General features: G+C 39.1%; 2 protein-coding genes across 2 annotated transcripts in view; one reads left to right on the top strand and one right to left on the bottom strand.

Annotated features, from left to right (window-relative positions):
- The window catches only part of LOC144981091 (uncharacterized), a 23,758-nt gene extending 16,368 nt beyond the window's left edge, over positions 1-7,390 (top strand). Inside the window, exons 6-10 of the mRNA XM_078929214.1 lie at positions 738-841; positions 1,634-1,740; positions 2,578-2,740; positions 3,165-3,274; positions 5,956-7,390. Coding sequence (XP_078785340.1) covers positions 738-841; positions 1,634-1,740; positions 2,578-2,740; positions 3,165-3,274; positions 5,956-7,223 — 1,752 coding nt within the window. The 3' untranslated portion in view covers positions 7,224-7,390. The remainder of the gene's footprint in view (positions 1-737; positions 842-1,633; positions 1,741-2,577; positions 2,741-3,164; positions 3,275-5,955) is intronic.
- The window catches only part of LOC144981101 (uncharacterized), an 860,429-nt gene that overhangs the window by 501,730 nt on the left and 336,199 nt on the right, over positions 1-22,500 (bottom strand). The window lies entirely within an intron of this gene.

Genomic DNA, 22,500 nt, shown 5'->3' with positions numbered 1-22,500 from the left:
TTGTTTTCCTTTCCTTTTTGTTTTTTAAGCTTTGTTTTATTTCTCTCCCCCCCCCCTTTTTATATATATACACACACACACACACACACACACACACACATATATATATATATATATATATATATATATATATATATATATATATATATATATATATATATTGGTGTTTGTGTATCTTTGTGTGTGTGATAGAGAGAGAGAGAGAGAGAGAGAGAGAGAGAGAGAGAGAGAGAGAGAGAGAGAGAGAGAGAGAGAGAGGAGGGGGGGGGGCACGCACAACTGTGTAGTAAAGCGTTTGGGTGTTTGAAAACTATTGTATTTCCATATTCGATACAAATCAATAATTTCCATTCTCTCCCATCTACTCATAACTCCATTCTCCTCCTAGTCAATCATCTCACCATCCCATTCCACCCCCTTGTGTTTTCTGAATTCTAGATTGTACTCTTCATAGGTCCACTACCACTACCATCAATGCCATTTCCATTCATTATCCCTGTCTTTCTGTCCTTTTCAGATCCTTTTCCTTCTATTCCTACTCCTCATCCTCCTCCTCTTCTTCTTTTCCTCTTCCTCCTCTTCCATCTCTTCTCTTCCCTTGCCTTCTTCTGTTTCTTCGCCCTCTCCACCCCTTTCTCCACCACCACCATCTTATTTTTCATCTTAATATCCAAATATAACAGCATTGCTCTCTCTCTATCTCCCTCCCCCCCCCCCCAACCTCCCCCCTCTCCCAGGGAGCATGGCACAACCCTCTTGGACCTGTACAGTACAGTCAAGAGAGGCAGGTAGATTCTTGCCCATTCTTCAAGAAAACAGCCACATGCCGCTTTGGTGATCAGTAAGTTGAATCATGTTTTATTACTTGCCTACTGAAACCCTCTTGGCTGTAGCAGCTATGCTCTTCCAGCTGGGGCCCCAATAGATAGAATGAAGTTGATGTCATTCGCGTCTTTGTTATTGTTGTTTTTTGCCATCCGAGTTTATGAGTAATGCTCACTAAACTGTATTAACCAGACTATAAACGTTCATGGTTACACATAGTTTTGTGTGTTGGTCTGTTATACTTCTGGATGGCAATGTTGTGAGCTTTTTAGCCAAGCGCACACTATCTATAGCTCAGTCGGGAGAGCATTCGCTTCACACACAAAGGGACCAAGATAGATCCTGTCTGAAGTCAAGATTTTTCCCCCCCTGACACCCCTGACCACTCAGCAGCGATTGGGTAGCTGGGTTTGTTAAATCTATCAGAAAGTACTTTGAGATAGACTAGCGTTACTTTGAAAATACATATCCATTGTCCCTACAAAGACTTGTATTTTTTACTACTAAATTTTCAACATCTAACTCAACCCTGGGTTCGAGCCTCACTCGGCGCATAGTTGAGTCCTTGGAAAAGGCTCTTTACTCACATGTTGTCTTTGAAAAAAAATTGTAATATCGCCTAACAGGCGTCATGTCCCGTCTTACATGTTGCATGTCGCTGTTGGTCAGGGACCCCTTGTAAAGCGCTTTGAGCACTTTTAGTGGATATTGCGCTATATAAAAGCTCAATTTTTTTTTCTTCAAATGGATGACTTGTGAGATGCCTTTTAATTCATAGATTCTTCCCTTTTTTGTTTGTTTGTTTCAGGTGTTCCAGATTCCATGACCATCCAGACAGCAGTCCCACCATCTTGTTGGCCGGAATGTTCTCTTGCTTTGAGTTGGAACAATCGGTGGTGGACAATCAAGATACAGGTATTCTGTTATGTCATGAAATTATCAACCTTGAAATTAATTTTTTTGTTGTGGATTACATATTGGCCATATTGTGCGGCTATGTGGTCTAGTGGTATGACACTCGCTTTTAGATCAGAAGGTCCTGGGTTCGAGCCTCACTAGGCGCATAGTTGAGTCCTTGGAAAAGGCTTTTTACTCACATTCTGTCACCGTACTCAGGTGTAAAATGAGTAGGCCTGGCCATTAACAGCGTTGTCTCTGTCCGAAAAAAATGTAATATCGCCTAACAGGAGTCGTGCCCCGTCCTACTTGTTAAATGTTGCTGTGGGCCTGAGACCCCTTGTAAAGCGCTTTAAGTTTTTTTTCCAGTATCTCGTTACAGCTCTACTCTGTAGAAAATGAAAATTATAGTAATGATTTACAGGTGCCATGTCACATTGTACATGTTGAATATCACTGTTCATCCATTTCTCCATGCCTATGGAATGCACTCAGTCCTCGGACGAAGTCCTATGAAAATTTATCATCTTTCAGGAAATGTCTGAAGACTGAGTTGTTCCGTAAGGCTTATTTTTTATGAAATAGCAGTTGTTGCTTAGAGTTTGTTTCTGTATTCATGCTTATTATGTAGTGTCGTGATTTTCTTGTTTTTAAAAACATTTTTATTTTTATTATGTAAAGCGCTGCAGAGCACGATTAATGTGGATGTTTAGGCGCTATATCAATTCATTATTTATTATTTATTTATTATTGGTTGGGAAGCGGCCATTTCTAAAGTTCTTGATGACTTTAGAGCATATTTAGTGACTATTGCCCTGTTTTTTAAAATATAAATCCCTTTGTTTGACACCACAGATATCAGCCTGGAGTATGATGAGAACGACATGTACCAAAGTTTCAGAGAGTTCTACGACGACGTCCTACCCGAGTTTAAAACTGTTGGAACTGTTAGGCAGTTTAAAGTATGCTGTAATTATGAACCACATCTTAGAGGAAACGTCTATGTACAATACAAAAGGTAAAATTGTGTCTTTAGATTAGCCTTCAATATTCAATTAGATTACTTTGCAGGAAACGTCTATGTACAATACAAAAGTTAAATTGTGTTTATTACATTAGCCTTCAATATTTAATTAGATTACTTTGCAGGAAACGTCTATGTACAATACAAAAGGTAAAATTGTGTCTTTAGATTAGCCTTCAAGATTTAATTAGATTAATTTGCAGGAAACGTCTATTTTTTGTCTCAAATTCCTATTTTCTGACATTCTGATTCCACTTTTGGAATGTGAAGGGTTGGCACGTCTGCAACAATAATACTGCTTTGAGATGATTGGTTATACTCAAGGATAACCCAAGTCATCGAATACATTCGTCTTTGTTGATTCTAGTGAAGCTAATGTTGAATTTCCATCATCCTTTTTTTCCACATTGATCTGTAGGGAATCATCAGCCCAAGAAGCCTTTCAGAAGTTCAACGCTCGTTGGTACGGAGGGAGACAGCTGTCTTGTCGATTCGTCAACATCGCTTCGTGGAAAGCAGCCATCTGTGGTAAGATAGATAAGATAAGATAACTGGGTGGGGTTCCTGACCTCCCATAGTGGGCAGGGAGGTACATACTGTGTCTTCTATCCCCCTATGTCTGTTTTTCAACATGCTTTCTGTCTTTGTCTTGGAATGAGATTACTTAGTTTTGTCCTGGTCCTGACCGGATACCCTGGCTGGGAGGGAAACAGCCAAATGTATAGTTAGTTTTGGGAGATGATACTTTTTCCCTAGTTAGACCTGTAAATTCTCAGTCAATTAACTGAAATCAGTCAATTTGTCAAATTCAAATATTTAAAAAAAAGGAAAGAAAGAAAGAAGTGAAGAAAGAAAGAATTCACAAATCGTAGTCGAATGACCGTAAAGTAATTAGGAGTGTTCCATAACGCTACGCATAGCTCATGGAAGCCGTTAATATTAACGATGGATTTATTGCCAAGGCTAAGCGGCGCTTTTTAGAATTGGCGTGACTGAACACATCCCAGTGTAATTTCACACAGCCTTCGTTAAATTATTTTTTCACTTTCCAGCCTGTCGTGATCCCAACGGTAGCCAATTTTAACTGAGCCGCCGAGCGATAAATTTCACTGTTTCGTCTAAGCCAAAATTGACCACAATTACAAGCTGGGTTTTAAAAGTATAAAAAAAAATAAAATGCGAATGCCGGAAGTAACATCTCTAGTGGATGATGGAGACACCTTTAAATCGAAAGTTAGATTAGGATAGATTGCTACAAGCACATTTCGATTGCCTCACATTGTAAACAAACTGGTTGACCGTTTCTTCACTGATTGAGTACCTGATCATAAGGAACAATGGTAAGTAGCCTAATTAATTCCCGTGCAAATCAGGACGTTTTCTGCCATTGTTTTGCTCAAGCCCAAGCGAGCTTGCTATTTTGTGGCGATTTACCTTCATTTCGATTCTTTGAATTTTTCCGCTACGCCTGCCGAAGTTTCTTCTTGATAATTCACTTCTACTTAATAATTCAGTGTATTGGCCAGAAGTCATATTTATTTAAGTTTTTTTTTCTCTGTCATTTACTGATTGAAAATCAAGTTTGCTCATGGCTGAGCTGTTCGTGGATCGCAATTCAGACTTGTCGAGCATCGATAAAGTTAAAGATGTGAGTGTGAGGAATAAATTCAATTGGTCATGGCTAGAAGTTAAAGATGATAATGGTGATTATTTTTCTGACTATGTCAAAAAAAATTCCAGAGGCAGGAATATGACTTTGATGAAGTCATCTTTACCTATATGAATGACATGCTTATTTAGCATTCCTTCTACATCAAATTATGGCAGTCATACTTCCAGTAAGAAATAACACCCACTATTTTAATGTATTGTATTTATCACTCTCCTCTCCAATGATGCCCTTATTTTTAAAAAAATAATTGAATCTTCAGTTTGTCGAAGAGTTTCAGTCAATTTTTATAGAGCTCATTTACAGGTCTACTAGTAAATCATCTCTCTGTTATGCACTGTATTATGTTTTGTTCATGTACTATATATGATTTCTAAACATTTGAGTGTATTCCTCTTAGTGGGGACCTGTGATTGTGTCTGGATAGGACTTTTAGGTGATCTCAAACTAAGTACACTGATAGTGTGCTCTTGGAATCTACATTTGTTCCCTATTTGAACCAATTCCCCTTTGTCTGCCTTATTTTTGGATGCTTTAATTGTAATTCTAGAACTTTTTACTATCCCATTTTCTTCCTTTTTACTGGCACTGATATGACCTAAATGTGTTGCAAGCGCCGTAAAACCCTTAAAAACAAACAAAACAGATAAGATAAGAATAAGATAATTTATGTACTTATGGAGCCAAGGTCATGTGGGCACGATACATAAGAATGCTCTAGTAAAGCATAACTTCCATGACAGACCTTGGGCTGTCGGTGCACACAGCTGATCTCTAGTGTTTTTGTACTATGTGCAAGGGTGTCTATTGATTTTTGAGCTTTTATATAGCGCAATATCCACTAAACGTGTTCAAAGCGCTTTACAAGGGGTCCCTGTCCAACAGCAACATTTAACATTTAGGACAAGACATGACGCCTGTAAGGCGATATTATAATTTTTCGGACAGAGGCAACGCTGTTATCGGCCGGGTACTCATTTTACACCTGAGTACGGTGAGAGAATGTGAGTAAAGAGCCTTTTCCAAGGACTCGACTATGCATCGAGCGAGGCTCGAACCCAGGACTTTCCAATCCGAAAACGAGTGTCATGACATAAGACCACATAACCGCACATTGTGATTACACTGAATGGATAAAAAAATCCAGAAAAAATATGAAGGATGTGGAAATATTTAAACAAATTTTGAAATAAGTTACAAATAGTTTAAAAGGTGTGCTGGAGCTTGTTTTGTACTTGTTGAAACTACTGATAAGTCACATTATAGATAGTATCTGGCTGGCTAAGAGGCTCACAACATTGCCATCCGGAAGACCAACACACAAAACTGTGTAACCATGAACGTTTATATTCTGGTTAATACAGTTAAGGAGAATTACTCATAAACGTGGATGGCAAAAAACAATAACAAAGACCAGAGTGACGTCAACTTCGTTCTATCTATACTTGAAAATCAGATAATGAATGAGTTTTGAATTATTTCTGTCAAAGTAGATCACCTTTAAAATTGTTTTCTTATTTGTTTTTTTCCCCCCATATAGGCTTGGCATTTAGAAATCGTTGTCCCAAAGGCAAGGCTTGCAATTTCCTCCACGTTTTCCGAAATCCTGGTCATGAATTTGCCGACATGGACCAAGACAGAAGCCCGATAGAAAGTTCCAGTAGTAAAAATCACAGAAACCACAGAGGAAAAGATGAAAGAGGCAGTAGCTCTTATCGAGAATCCTCTGTTCGTTCTCAGCACCATTATTATAATCGTTCTCAACTCCATCGTTATTCACACAGAAGGTATTCCCGATCTCGATCTCGTTCACGTTCACGTTCCCGCTCACGTTCGAGATCCCCGTCGTATCAAAGAAGTTACAGAAAAAGACGTTCAAGGTCAAGGTCTCGTCATCGTCGTCGTGGTTCTCGGTCAAGAAGCAGGTCACAGTCTAATCGGTTTTCGAATAGTGATAGCATGAGAAAAGATACTTCCTCATTGTCCTCAACATCAAAACGACGAAGACGACAACAGCGTAGATCAGTGTCATCAAATTCAAGGAGTTTATCACCAAGCTCTCCAACCTCAAGGAACTTTTGTGAAAAAGAGGGTAATAATGACATTCTTGATAATAGTGGGAAGCTGAAAGGACGAGAATCAAAGTCAAGATCTAGATCAGGGAGTAAAGAGGTAGAAAGATCAAAGAAGATAAAATCCATGTCACCGAATAATCAAAGATTAAGGTCGAGAAGTCGAGAAAAATTAAGAGATCAAGGTGGAGGAAGAAGATCTCGATCAAGATCTACCAGTAGGTCAAGGTCAATTAGAGAACGGGAGGGAAGAAGTCGATCGAAATCAAGAAGTCGATCAAAATCAAAGTCCAAGAGGTATAGAGAGAGTCGGTTTTCTCAATCAAAAAGTATATCAAGGAGGAAATCAAGATCAAGAAGTAGAGAAGATTCTAGAGCAAGGAAGTGTAAAAATGGACGTTCTAAATCTAGAAGTAGGTCAGTTGAGTCGAGAACACACAAAGACAATCATTCAGACTCGAGGAATAATGAAATAGATGATTTTCAATCCAGAAGAATTTATGAGATGAGAGAGAGTCGAAGTAAGTCACGAAGCAGATCAAAGTCAAACTCAATGGAGAGGGAAAATTTAAAAAGCGAAAGTCAGAGACAGTCTAATAATAGCAAAAAAGGAAAAGATAAGAAAAAGAAGACGAGAAGAAAAGACTCGTCTCCTCCTTCAGGTTCAAGTGGAAGAGAAGAGGAGGAATACGAGTATGCCGAAGTAACGAAGGAATCGTTTGTTGTGAAGAGATAACAGAACTTTTCAGCCTGCCACATTGAATGTAAGTTGTGGGTGGGTGTGCCTTGGATTGTATGAGTATTGAAAAACAATATTAGGTTATTTTATAGAAATTGGTTGATCAATGATGCTTCGTTATACTTTATTGTGTTATGTTGTTTTAATACATTTTATGAACATTCTTATATGACTTGGTTATGTTTGTTCACAGTTTCTCTTTATTTTTATTTTTAAAAATATTTTGTAGATATCAGCTACAAGAAATTTTTAAAAACCTTAAAAGAAAAAATAGGAAAACAAAACAAAAGGGAAAGTGAAGAAAAAATCCAAAATAACAACCCCCCTAAACAAACACAAAGAACAAAAAAAAAACCAATCGTATTTTTGAAAACTTTACCTATGGCATATACGAGGGCTCTTTCATAATTAACCGAAAAATGCCTGTAAAATCCGCGTTTTTTATGCTATCAACAAAATTCTTGCACGTGTTCATACCTTGACTCGTCCTTCATTTCTCTACGTAACAGCCAAGTCTGTCGACACACTTCTGCCAACGCCGCACCATGGAATAGATACCCTCTCGGAAGAAATTTCCGTCAAGGTTTTGTAGCCATTTCCACACATGGTCAACAAGCTCTTCATCGACATCAAAGCGCTTTCCTGCCAGCTCGCGTTTCAGTGGCCCAAAGAGGTGATAATCAGATGGTGCGAGGTCTGGACTGTGTGGTGGGTGTGGCAAAATCTCCCATCCATATTTCTCTAGCCAACCTTGCGTCACTCGTGCTGTGTGGGGTGTAGCGTTGTCGTGTTGCAAAATGACCCTGTTGGTCAACTGCCCTGGGCGCTTTCTGCGAATGGCCTCCCTAAGCTTGTCAAGAGTTTGGCAGTACCTTGCAGCATTGATTGTTTCTCCAGGTTGTAAGGTTTCGAACAGAATAACACCACGACTGTCCCAGAAAATAGTTCCCATTATTTTCTTTGCTGACCGCATGACTTTGAATTTCTTCGCGACAGATGAGGATGGATGTTTCCATGTCATCGAATCTTGCTTTGTTTCTGGGGTGCAATGGTGCAACCAAGTCTCATCACCGGTGACTATGCTGTCAAGAAAAGTCACATCGTACCCTAGAAAGTCTCCGCCGGCGTTGGCAGTATGCCCGTGAACCCTGCATGAGCTCTTGCTTCTTCTCAAAAGTTCCCTGCAGATGTCCAATCTTTGTTCTTTATGATTGTCTGTCAATTGCTTAGGAACCCATCTTGCGCTGACTTTTCTGTAGCCAAGTTCATCAAATACAATTCTATGGGCAGAAGTTTCCGAAATTTTAAGACTGCTTGCGATTTCATGAAGTTTCAACCTCCTGTCTTGACGAATAAGCTCATCAACTCGCTTCACATTGTCTTCTGACGTCGCAGTTATCGAACGCCCTCTCCCTTCCCTGTCTGTCAAGTCGGAATGGCCGGCTTCAAACAAATTACACCAGTGATAGACTTGTGTACGGCTTATAACATGCTCACCATAATATACACTCTGAAGTTCTTTATGAATTTCGGTAGGATTCAGACTTTTGGCATTCAAAAAACGTATGACAGCTCTGATTTCCTCCTTTGACCAAGTTTCAAGGTGGGCCGCCATCTTTAAAATCGTCTAGAAATTCATTGTGCAAAATGATGCACTTCATAATTTGTGGGAATATTTGTAAGGAAATAAGAAATATCATGTCGTTTACAGAATTTAAAAATCTCCACTGGTTGCTGAGCAATGGGCATTTTTCGGTTATTTCTGAAAGAGCCCTCGTAATATAAGCATGGTTTACTTACTTACTTATTCGAACCAGCGACCAACTGAGCTTTAGCCCTTCGGTCTTGTGCCATGACGTAGAAGTAAGACGTCTGTATAAGCATGGTTTAAAATAGCATTCATTTTTCTTTCAAAGTTGACATTGTAAAAGAATGTACATGGTTTTCACTTTTATCATAAACACGTTGGATGATAAGATATTTATATCTTGTAAGCATTTATTAGCCACTGAGAGCCATGGAACTGGAGTTTATCTTGGTTTCTGTAGCGTTGACTCACTCAACCCTAACACCGACTATATCCAGTGGGCAGGGAGGTACTGACTGTGTCTTCTACCTACCTATATCTGTTTTCCAACATGCTTTCTATATTTGTCTTGGAATGAGATTACTTGGTTTTGTCCAGGCCCTGGCTGGGAGGGAAACAGTCAAACGTTTAGTTAGAGTTTTGGGAGATGATATTTTTTTCCTTGTACATCATCTCTCTGTTATGCACTGCATTATGTTTCTTTATATTATGTATGATTTGTAAAACATTTGATGTATTCCTCTTAGCGGGGACCTGTGCCTGTGTCTGGATGAGACTTTTAGTGATCTCAAACTAAGCACTTCGATAGAGTGCTTTTGGAATCTACACCTGTTTCTTATTTGAACCAATTCCACTTTGTCTTCCCTTTTCTTGGATGCTTTATTGTAATTATAGAACTTTTTACTATCCCATTTTCTTCTTTTTTACTGGCGCTGATATGACCTTAATGTGTTGCAAGCACCATAAAACCTTTAAAAACAAAACAAAACCGGGTAAACTACGGATATAGTCGGTTTTGTTTTGTTTTTAAAGGTTTTATGGTGCTTGCACCACATTAAGGTCATTAACCGACTATTTCCGTTTTTTACCCCGGTTACTTTTACTCCATGCCTATTTATTACATTTTTCTGAGACAAATTGTAGGTATAGTATCAAAGCTAATGTTTTAAATTTTTACCCGTTAATGATAGTTGAATAAAACTATATATGTACATGCTCATTTTTAATACATTTTTTTTTCCCATTTTGAAAAGTAGCAAAAATCTCTAGGATTGAGTGAGTTAAATGGTGAGTAGCAATAGCAATTGCTTTCTACCATTTCGATAATACCCACGTCTATTGCAAAGTACTTTCCTCCTGATATAACATACCCAGCTACCCATCCATTGCTAGGTGGACAGGAAAAAAAAATGAGTATACCTCCCCCCCCCCCCTCTTCCTGTTAAGAATTGAAATACCTAAACGAAACAACAGAAAAAAAACCCCAAAACAAACCATACCAATAACAAAATGGAGAGTAAGGAGGGGGAGGGGGGAAATGTAGGTAGAGAAGGGAACTGAAGCAAATTATACTTTTAAAACTCCCAAAATTGTATCATTTACACAGTAGTTTTTTTTGTTGTTTTTTTTTTTATTGGTCTGAGAGTTTTAACAACGTAGAAAGGGGGATAATACTTTCTTTCTTTTTAATATATAGTTTGGTTATAACAAAAATATTGGAGGAGGTTATGTCCCTTCTTTTTTTGTTTGTTGTTGTTTTTGATCTACTAACATTCATTCTGGTCACACACTTACAGTGAGAACTCATTTGTGACCAGTTGTCTTAAAACGGTATCATGTCACCAGATGATTTGTATCAAATCAAGCGCCGTAAAACCCTTTAAAATAAAAACAAACAAAGATTTCGTAGTTTCCATGAAAAAAATAAAGAAAGACCACCATAAATAGCTTCTGAAATAAATAATTTACTCTCAACATGATAAAAAAAAATGCCGGAACCAAACTTTCCTTTTCAACAAGATTTATTGAATGAAATATGCATATATATGTAATTCTGTAGCAGGAGCCAAAATTTCTTAATACTACGAATTTTTCATAGCACTAGGCAAGCCTGCCTATGGATGAAACCTACTCTATCTATCTATACGGAACTCATCATCACCTGTGTAATTAAGAAGTTAACTCACTCAATCCTAGAGATTTTTGCTACTTTTCAAAACAGGAAAATATGTATTAAAAATGAGCATTTTATTCAACTATCATTGACATGTAAAAACTAAAAACATTAGCTTTGATACTACGCCTATAATTTGTCTCATAAAAATGTAATAAATAGGCATGGGATAAAAGTAACCCGGGTAAACTACGGGTATAATCGGTATTAGGGTTGAGTGAGTTAAAGATGGCTGTGACTGAATAAGAATACATACGAAGATGGATTTCCCAGGCATGGAGGATTGCATAAAATGTGACCTGCCGAAACAGTCTGGTATTATGTCAGAGTGAAGACGAAGACGACGAGGGTCCCGATAGCTCAGTTGCTAGAACACTCGCTTCATACGCAAAGGTATCGAACGAGATCAATCCCGGGTGAATTCGAGATTTTTTTCTGAATCCCCACTCACCCCCCTGTCCACCCAACAGTGATTGGGAAGCGCTTAGTCTGTTAGATCTGGCGGAAAGTACTTTGCGATAGTCATCATCATCATCATGGGAAGGAGGAGGAAGAGAAACTCTCAGCCTAAATGTGTTACAATCGCTATAAAACCCTTAAAATACAAACAAACAAAATGTTGCGTAGTGTCTTGACCCTGAACTCCTCAATTTTACTCAATGATTAATCATCATCTTCATCATCATCATCATCGTCATCGTCATCGTCATCGTCATCGTCATCATCATCGTCATCGTCATCATCATCCATCATCATCATCATCATCATCATCATCATCATCATCATCATCATCATCATCATCATCATCATCATCATCATCATCATCATCATCATCATCATCATCATCACACTCATCATCATCATCATCATCATCATCATCATCATCATCATCATCATCATCATCATCATCCATCATCATCATCATCATCATCATCATCATCACATTCACCATCATCATCATCATCATCATCATCATCATCATCATCACTCATCATCATCATCACGTCATCATCATCATCATCATCATCATCACTTCATCATCACTTCATCATCATCATCATCATCTATCATCATCATCATCATCATCACCATCATCATCACATCATCATCATCATCATTATCACCTCATATCATCAATCATTATCACCATCATCATCATTATTATCATCATCATCATCATCATCATCATCATCACCATCATCATCATCATCACTGTCATCATCATCATCACAGACTTTTTGGCTCTGAAAGACCATGTACATATTTCTTTCTTTTTTTTTTTTTGGAAGACGATGTGAAAAGAAAGCATATACCACAATGTCCACATCAACAGCTAAACGTAACTAGTAGAACGAGATATGACGCCTGTTAACGATATTACACATTTTTTTCTGACAGAGAAAACGATGTTAACGGCCAGGTACTCATTTTACACATGAGTACGATGAGAGAATGTGAGTAAAAACCTTTTCCAAGGGCTCAAATAATATTATGCGCCGAGCGAGCGAAGCTCAAGCCCAGGACCTTCTGATTCGAAAGCGAGTGTCATACCACAAGATCACATAGCCGCACTATTCATTCCCTGTAAACTTGTTATCAATATGAACACTTTACACCTTGACGAAAATCCCTAATATTTAATTAAACCAATAAAGTAGAAAACGAGTTCTTAGGAAATGACGTATGTTTTCGATGAAAATCGACAAATTAATCTATCAACTTTCTCGTGTTATCTAGATTAAAACGCGCCCATCGCTGAGAGTTCCTTTTCCTCCTCCTCTTTCTCCTCCTTCCCATGATGATGATGATCATGATCATCATAATCATCATCATCATCATCACCATCATCATCATCATCATCATCATCATCATCATCATCATCATCATCATCATCATCACCACCACCACCACCACCACCACCACCATCATCATCATCATCATCATCATCATCATCATCATCATCATCATCATCATCACTACCATCACTATCATCATTATCATCATCACCATCATCATCACCATCATCACCACCACCACCATCATCATCACCATCATCACCATCATCATCATCACCATCATCATCACCATCATCATCATCACCATCATCACCACCATCATGAACATCGATTACTCACTCACCATTTCCTTGAAATGATAATTAACCGTTTTAACTTTATGACTCACAGTTACTTTTACGCATTTGTAACACAGAAAGAGATGCAGAGACAGATAGAGAGAATAGAAGAGAGAGAGAGAGAGAGAAAGAGAGGGGGAGGGAGAGAGAGAGAGAAAGAGAGGGGGAGGGAGAGAGAGTGGGTCTCTCTCTATCTTTCTCTCTAGCTACCTCTTTCTGCCTCTCTCTCTCTCTATCTCTTTCCCACTCCCCATCCCATAAACAAAGTAACCCGGACGAAACTCAAAACAGACGATTTTAAAATGGATAATGTAAAAACCAAACACTTGACACAATTTTACATGAAAATGTTCCCCGTCACCCCAAACTGTTATTAAATCGTGATGAAAGAGATCAGGGAGCAGGCACTGGAGTGAGATTAAAATCCGAAAATATGTTCTTATATGAAATTAATTAAGTACATGTGGCCATGTGTCTTTCGCTTTCGGATCGGAAGGTCCTGGGTTCGAGCCTCGCTCGGCGCATAGTTGAATCCTTGGAGACGAGGCTCTTTACTCACATTCTTTCACCGTACTCAGGTGTAAATTGAGTACCTGGCCGTTAACAGCGATATCTCTGTCCGAAAAAAATTGTAATATCGCCTAACAAGCGTCATGTCCCGTCCTACATGTTAAATGTTGCTGTTGACCAGGGACCCCTTGTAAAGCGCTTTGAGCACGTTTAGTGGATATTGCGCTATATAAAAGCTCAATAAAAGCTCAAAAGCAGAAAGAAATAATGATAAGTATTGAAATGTAAGCTTCGATTTATTAAACGAAGACCGATACTGTGGACGTTTTGGGTTTCCCCTTTATAAAAAAACACGATGAATGAAACACTGAGGACGAATGAGAGATGCGTGAATGGCGTATTTAAAGTGAATGCAAAACAGAAAGAAAAATACGAGAAATTTAATAATAATTTCCCAAAATAGCCCGTCTCTACTTTGGATCGAACCCCGTACTCCTGCGTCCTGGTCAGACGTGCTACCTACTATTATACCACAGAGCAATGATGGAGATAAGAGTTTACAGGGGGTGATGATGATGACGACGACGACGATGACGATGATGATGATGATGATGATAATGATGATGATGGTGATGAACATATCAACAACGAGGCTCGAACCCATCACCCCTGAGTGTAAGTGCAAAACCTTATCCACTTGGCCATATCAATTGATGATGATTATGATGATGATGATGATGATGATGATGATGATAATGATGATGATGATGATGACGATGATGAACATATCAACAGCGAGGCTCGAACCCATCACCCCTGGGTATAAGTGAAAAACGTTATCCACTTGGCCATGTCAACCAAGAATTCAGTTTGATTGATTGAAGTTCAAGACACCTTACTTTGATCCTATCTGCCAATCCTTTCACGTTACGCCCGTGAGAGGTGAAAATCTAGGATAATATAAACATTCAATAGGCAGGATGGGAGCACTTGAAAATGACACTTAAGCTAGGACGACTGGCTGCATCCGACGTGTAATTTTACGCAGGTCTGATAACCCAAAATGTTATGGGCTCATTGTTGTGATGGAAATAGATACTCTCAAACCACCTTAAAATACTGTCCATTACAACATTGTTGAATCAAGTCCATTATAGGGTTCAACAGTCGTGACGTCACTTCCCTCGTAATGACGCATAGTAACTGGTTCTAAACTATCGGAAGAATGGCGGACGCCCTTATGAAATATTACTTCTCCGACGAGCATAAAAGCGTATCCAGAGGAGAAAGACATTATAAATCTGATCATGTTTTGACTTTTATACATTCTGATCAGATGACACGTGAAGAAGTTCTAGCCAGCATGAAGAATAAAAAGTACCGACTTTCTTTATTTAGAACCAAGCGGCTGGTTGCTGGGCGGGCGTGACATCAGACTATTGAATCCTATTGCTTTCAGTTAGCAGACTTGCTAATAATGTGTACACCCGCTGTACCTTAACAATTGGATTCAGTAGTCTGATGTCACGCCGCCCGGTAACGGCGGCCATCTTGGTTCTAAACAAAGAAAATCATTACTTTTTATTTTTCATGCTGGCTAGAAATTTTCATATGTATTGTGATCAGAATGTGTAAAGTCAAAACATGATCAAATTTATGGGTTTTTTCCCTCTGGATATGCTTTTATGCTCGCCGGGGAAATATTTCATACGGGCGTCCGCCATTAGTATGATAGTTTAGAGCCAGTGTTACTAAGTTACCATGCGCCATTAGGAAGGAAGTGACGTTACGACTGTTGAAGAGTATTGGTCTTCTTTTTATTCTCCTTCATTTTTTCCCCAGAATACGCGTGGTTCATGTTACGATAGATCAGCTGGAAGAAAAATCGCTTCACAAGCAAAGGGACCCGCTATCGATCCTTTGTGTCAACTCAGCAGTAATTTGGTAGCGGGTCTGTTAAATCTGGCGGAAAGTACTTGGTGATAGATTTAAAAAAAAACAAAAAAAAAAAAACTAAAAAAACTTGAGCGTTTATATAGCGCAATATCCACTATACGTGCTCAAAGCGCTTTACAAGGGGTCCTTGGTCAACAGCAACACATAACATGTAGGACGAGACATGACGCCTGTCAGGCGATATTACAAATTTTTGGGACAGAGACAACGCTGTTAACGGCCAGGTATTCATTTTACACCTGAGTACGGTGAGAGAAAGTGAGTAAAGAGCCTTCTCCAAGGACTCAACTATGCGCCGAGCGAGGCTCGAACCCAGGACCTTCCGATCCCAAAGCGAGTATCATGCCACTCGACCACATAGCCGCCTATCGAAAGGGTAGCAGTAGCAGTGAACAAGAACTTACTATTGTTTTTAAAAAATTGATGCCTTTTCCGCCACGACATCATAAGATATCGTCGCCCAGGCAGTCCACGAAGGAATATAGATGACTCATCAAACAAGATGTCTGCTGATGTCATTGACATTGTCAACAGGAATCACCTATGTTGTCCAAGTGAGCAAATTGGGGGGTTAATAATCTTGCTCAAGGAAAAAAAACGAAAGTGCTCGGACCCGGGTCCTTCCGGGTCACAGTGCAATGCCTTATCCACTCGGCCACTTCGCCCCCCCCCCCCCCAGCATATTGTTTAACGTTTAATGAAATAGAAACCGGGATAAACTCCGGCTCCATGGGCCATTTGGCTATGAAAGACTAAATTATAAGTAATCGACATATGAATTCAAAAACCATTGGGTTGCCTTCCACGTTTGAGTGAGTGAGTGAATAAGTGGGTGAGTGGAGTAATTGAGTGAGTGAGTGGAGTGAGTGAATGAGTGACTAACTGAGTGAATGAGCGAGTGAGTGGAGTGAGTAATTGAGTGTGAGTGAGTGAGTGAGTGGGGTGAGTAATTGAGTGAGTGAGTGAGTAACTGAGTGAATGAGTGAGTGAGTGAATGAGTGGAGTGAGTGAGTGAGTGAGTAGAGTGAGTAATTGAGTGATTGAGTGAGTGAGTGGAGTGAGTGAGTAAGTGAGTGAGTGGAGTGAGTAATTGAGTGAGTGAGTGGAGTGAATAATTGAGTGAGTGGGTGGAGTGAGTAATTGAGTAAGTGAGTGAGTAATTGAGTGAGTGAGTAATTGAGTGGGTGAGTGAGTCGAGTGAGTAATTGAGTGGGTGAGTGAGTGAGTGAGTGGAGTGAGTAATTGAGTGAGTGAGTGAGTGGAGTGAGTAATTGAGTGAGTGAGTGAGTGAGTGGAGTGAGTAATTGAGTGAGTGAGTAATTGAGTGGGTGAGTGAGTGAGTGAGTGGAATGAGTAATTGAGTGGGCGAGTGAGTGGAGTGAGTAATTGAGTGAGTGAGTGAGTGAGTGAGTAATTGAGTGGGTGAGTGAGTGGAGTGAGTAATTGAGTAAGTGAGTGGAGTGAGTGAGTGAGTGAGTGAGTGGAGTGAGTAATTGAATGAGTGAGTGGAGTGAGTAATTGAGTGAGTGAGTGGAGTGAGTAATTGAGTGAATGAGTGAGTGAGTAACTGAGTGAATGAGTGGAGTGAATAATTGAGTGAGTAATTGAGTAATTGAGTGAGTGAGTGAGTGCGTAACTGAGTGAATGAGTGAGTGAGTGGAGTGAGTAATTGAGTGAGTGAGTGAGCGAGTAACTGAGTGAATGAGTGAATGAGTGGAGTGAGTAACTGAGTGAATGAGTGGAGTGAATAATTGAGTGAGTAATTGAGTGAGTGAGTGAGTGAGTAACTGAGTGAATGAGTGGAGTGAGTAATTGAGTGAGTGAGTGAGTGAATGAGTGGAGTGAGTAATTGAGTGAATGAGTGAGTGAGTGAAGTGAGTAATTGAGTGAGTGAGTGAGTGAATGAATGAGTGGAGTGAGTAATTGAGTGAATAATTGAGTGAGTGAGTGGAGTGAGTAACTGCGTGAATGAGTGAATGAGTGGAGTGAGTAACTGAGTGAGTGAGTGAATGAGTGGAGTGAGTAACTGAGTGAATGAGTGGGTGAGTGGAGTGAGTAATTGAGTGAGTGAGTGAATGAGTGGAGTGAGTAATTGAGTGAGTGAGTGAGTGAGTGAGTGGAGTGAGTAATTGAGTGAGTGAGTGAGTTGTATTCTTTTTCTTTTATCAACGTGAAAGGCAGCCATTTGGCTTGTATGATAGCCAGCGCATGTGGAAGAAATTAGAGGTTGTGAATGATATATTTTTATGAAGATGAAAAATGAGGGAATGAATAGTAAACAAATTGAAAGGAAAAAAAATAAAAGAGGGAAGAGACAAGAATAAGAAAAGATTAATAAAGTTGAAGAGAAAAAAAGAGGTTGGAAGTGGAACGGTAAAACACGTTCAACTTCCATAACAAACAGGTACATATAACATTACTGATAAACTCTGACAAAATGCGTGTTTGAAATTTTAGGCAGAAACTGGTTATTCAAATATCGACCGATAAAAATAACTATAATCTTGTCCATAAAATAATCAAACCTGGGAAACTTCACAGAGTTTCACCGTAGCCGTCGTAAAGTTATAGCCTGACACTGACCAAAAAATGACGTCAAAATGCCAGTCTTTTGCCACAAAAGAAACCAATACTCTTCAACAGTCATAACGTCACTTCCTTCCTAATGACGCATGGTAACTTAGTAACACTGGCTCTAAACCATCGGAACAATGGCGGATGCCCGTATGAAATATTTCTCCGGTGAGCATAAAAGCGTATCCAGAGGGAAAAAAAAACATAAATTTGATCATGTTTTGACTTTTACACATTCTGATCACAAGGCAAATGAAAAGTTCTAGCCAGCATGAAGAATAAAAAGTAATGATTTTCTTTGTTTAGAACCAAGATGGCCGCCGTTGCCGGGCGGCGTGACATCAGACTACTGAATCCAAATCGTGAGTTGTATTCAATAGTTCAACCAATGAAATTGCTTGTTTCCTTGAGCTCTACTAACGACAACTCACTAGACGTTACACAAACCTAAAACATGACGTCAAACTGCCAGTCCTAGAGGGTTCTTGTGTCAGGCTATATGTTAACGATGGCTCCGGTTTCACAGAGTCCCAGGTTTGAGAGCTTTTTTTTTTTGGCAAGATGAGGGTCATTTTAATCGATCGATAATATAGTTAGAACGAAGATGACGTCACTCAGGTTTTTGTCTAAGAAGCTCACAACATTGCCATGCGGAAGTACGAGTAACAGACCAACACACAAAACTATGTGTAACCTTGAGCGTTTATAGTCTGATTAATACAGTTTAGTGAGAATTACTCATAAACGCGGATGGCAAAAATCAATAACAAAGACTCGATTGGCGTCAACTTCATTCTATCTATAAAAGTTGATGGCTACACATAGTTTTGTGTGTTGGTTTGTTATTATACGTCAGGATGACAATGTTATGAGCTTCTTAGCCAAGCGCATACTTATCTCGTATATTCCTGCATGGAATGCAGAGGCATATCATGGATGTTGCACGGAAGGAAAGGTGTCATTTTTATTATTATTTAAAAAAAATTAATTTTGTAGCCAAAGTCATCATGATCTATGTAGTAATGTTATATCTAATAGGAAGGCTAAACTATTTAAATTTGTGAAAAAAAAGAAATGAAAAGAAAAAGAGAAAACAACAACAAAAAACAAAACAAACAAACAAAACAAACAGGTAACTAACTAAATAGATATGTGGCGTTTTGCCATTACACTAGTCGTAGCAGCAGCAGCAGCAGGTGAAAAAGATGTAGGTACGGTTAGGGAAGACGGGTGTGTGGTAAGTAGGGGGATTGGGGGAGGGGGGGGGGGAGGGAGGAACCATTGATTAGAGGAGGAGGAGAGGAAGGAAGTGAAAAGTTATTTTTCTTTTAAATATTGATGTAACGCGGAGGAGGGGAGGAGTCTAGGATGGAGGACGGACGGGGGTGGTTGGAAGAAAAATGGGGGGGGGGGGGGAGAGAGAGAGGAGAGAGAGAGAGAGAGAGAGAGAGAGAGAGGAGAGAGAGAGAGAGAGAGAGAGAGAGAGAGAGAAAAGAGAGAGAGAGAGTGAGAGAGAAAGAGGGAGAGAGAAAAAAAAGAGAGAGAGAGAGAGAGGGAGATAGATAGATTGATAGATAGAGAGAGAGAGAGAGAGATAGAGAGAGAGAGAGAGAGAGAGAGAGAAATCTAAGGAGGATAGGAGAGATAAGGGAGATGTGGTGGTGGTGGTGGGAGGGGGGAGGGATGGGGTATTGAGTATTGAGATTCAATAGTGAGGATGATTGAGTTTGTCTTGTCAGAATTTGAAAAGTACTAGAATGATGAGCGTTTCAAATTTCAGTATCAACATTTCATTACAAGACAACGCTCTCGTCTATATGGTGGTCCCGATGGCTTAGTTGGTAGATCACTTGCCTATTTAAATTAAATACTATCTTTTAAATATACACACACATGTTCGGACTGAAAGCCAGAGGTATGGCCTATCTCAATTTATCAAATTAATAATATATAAAGTGTTTCTCTTGGTTCTTGGTCGTATATTTTTACATTTTTGTGCATTTGCATATATTATATATATATATATATATATATATATATATATATATATATATATATATATATATTATATATATATATATATATATATTACATATATACATTGTCGCCATAGATTCTCAACTTTGTGTTTATACATTTTCATGCATGCCACGTCTGTAACCGAATTTCCATTGTTTTGGATGAATAAAGTATATCTTATCTTATCTTATCTAACACGCAAAGGGACTCCGATCGATATAAAAAAAAATAAATTAAAATTGAACTTTTATATAGCGCAATATCCACTGAAGGTCCTCAAAGCGCTTAACAAGGGGTCCCTGGTCAACAGCAACATTTAACATGTAAGACGGGACATAACGCCTGTTAGGCAATATTACAATTTTTCGGACAAAAACAACGCTGTTAACGGCCAGGTACTCATTTTACACCTGAGTACGGTGAGAGAATATTAGTAAAGAGCCTTTTTCCAAGGACTCAACGATGCGCCGAGCGCGAGGCTCGAACCCAGGACCTTTCGATCTGAAAGCGAGTGTCATACCACTAGATCACATAGCCGAGCATCTCACGTGTGATGGGAGAGAGTTCCAAAAATGGGGAGCCGAAAATTGAACAGATTGTTCACCTATTTTACGCAATGGCTTAGGTTTGACAAGGATTGATTGGTCATTGCTTGACCTCAAGTTTCTATTGGGGACATATTATATGTCTAGAAGGTCTTTAATATAGGAGGGACCGTTGGTGCTCAAGGAATTGTAGACAACAGTACAAATCTTATAGGCAACTCTTATTTCCACAGGAAGCCAATGTAGCTCACGGAGAAAGAGAGTTGCGGACGGGTGTTTTTGGCTATTGCGCACAATGAGTCTGGCTGCGTTATTTTGAGCAACCTGAAGTTTACTCATTTTGTCTTTAGCTAAATTCACCCAAAGGGAGTTACAATAGTCCAATTTAGATAAAACAAGGGAATTAATTAGAAATTACTGCTATATGCTTCGGTATTAATTGACGAATTTTGCTTATGTACATAGATTGTATGGTGTTATTCACGTGTCATGGAAAGATCTTTATCAATGATGACGCCAAGGTGTTTTTTGCTTTATTTGAAAATTCTATTGTACTGGTTCCGAGAGTAATAGGTGATTTATTTGCCTGTTTAAGGATATTCGGCCTTCCACACATTAAAATCTTACCATTCACCACGACAGTCTGCCATCGATCCTGTAAATATGATGTAAACCATTTAAGGGCAATTTCTTTTACGCCGAACGTATTTTCTAGTCTTCTTAACAAAATGTCATGGTCAATGGTATCAAAGGCAGCTGAAAGATCTAAAAGGCATAATACATTGATATTGTTAGCATCAGCATTACATAACAAGTCATTAAGATTTTAAGAAGCGCCGTTTCAGTACTGTGTTGATGTTTGTAGGCTGACTGAAAGGGTTGTTCCAAACCGTTGTTCTTAAGATGAGATGTTAATTGTGTAAGAACTACCGTCTCCAAAAGTTTTGACAAAAAAGGTAAATTTGATACAGGACGATAATTGTTTAATATATTGTGGTCCAGTGATGGTTTCTTCAGAAGTGGTTTGACGAGGGCACTTTTAAAGCACGATGGAACTTCGCCAGTCAGTATGGATGTATTTATGATTGATGTAACGGATGGTAATAATGCATCGATGGAGCTGGCCAAAAGCTGTACTGGTAAGGGATCAAGGTCGCAGGATTTAATGGGGGCTTTTAAAAAAATCAAATATTTTATAAAACTAGATGAAACTGGGTGGAACTTGTCTAAATGGGGCACCACAGAATGTATTTGTATCTGATAATGTATATTGTCCATAACAACAGTGTTAAACAAGGCCATAATAGGATTCAACAGTCGTAACGTCACTTCCTTCCTAATGACGCATGGTAACTTAGTAACACTGGCTCTAAACTATCGGAACAATGGCGGACGCCCGTATGAAATATGTCTCCGACGAGCATAAAAGCGTATCGAGAGGAAAAAACCCCATTATAAATCTGATCATATTTTGACTTTTACACAATATGAAAAGTTCTAGCCAGCATGAAGAATAAAAAGTACCGATTTTCTTTGTTTAGAACCAAGATGGCCGCCGTTGCTGGGCGACGTAACATCAGACTGTTGAAGCGTATTACGATCGGTTATCAGACCTGTAAATAGTTGCACGTCGGACTTATTACAAACTGCTTACCAACCCAGCCAGGTAAATCTAGCTCTTTTTACACCTGGTATTGTCTGGCATCCAAAAAACAAAACAAAACAAAAAACAAAAACCACTCGCTGATCGCCGAGATCAATGAATGGTGAAAGGT

This window comes from Berghia stephanieae, chromosome 10 (assembly GCF_034508935.2).
Source record: "Berghia stephanieae isolate SIO BIC M18660-M18661 chromosome 10, UCSD_Bste_1.3, whole genome shotgun sequence".
In the NCBI taxonomy this organism is placed as follows: domain Eukaryota; kingdom Metazoa; phylum Mollusca; class Gastropoda; order Nudibranchia; family Aeolidiidae; genus Berghia; species Berghia stephanieae.
This window is presented reverse-complemented; position numbering and strand designations above follow the sequence as displayed.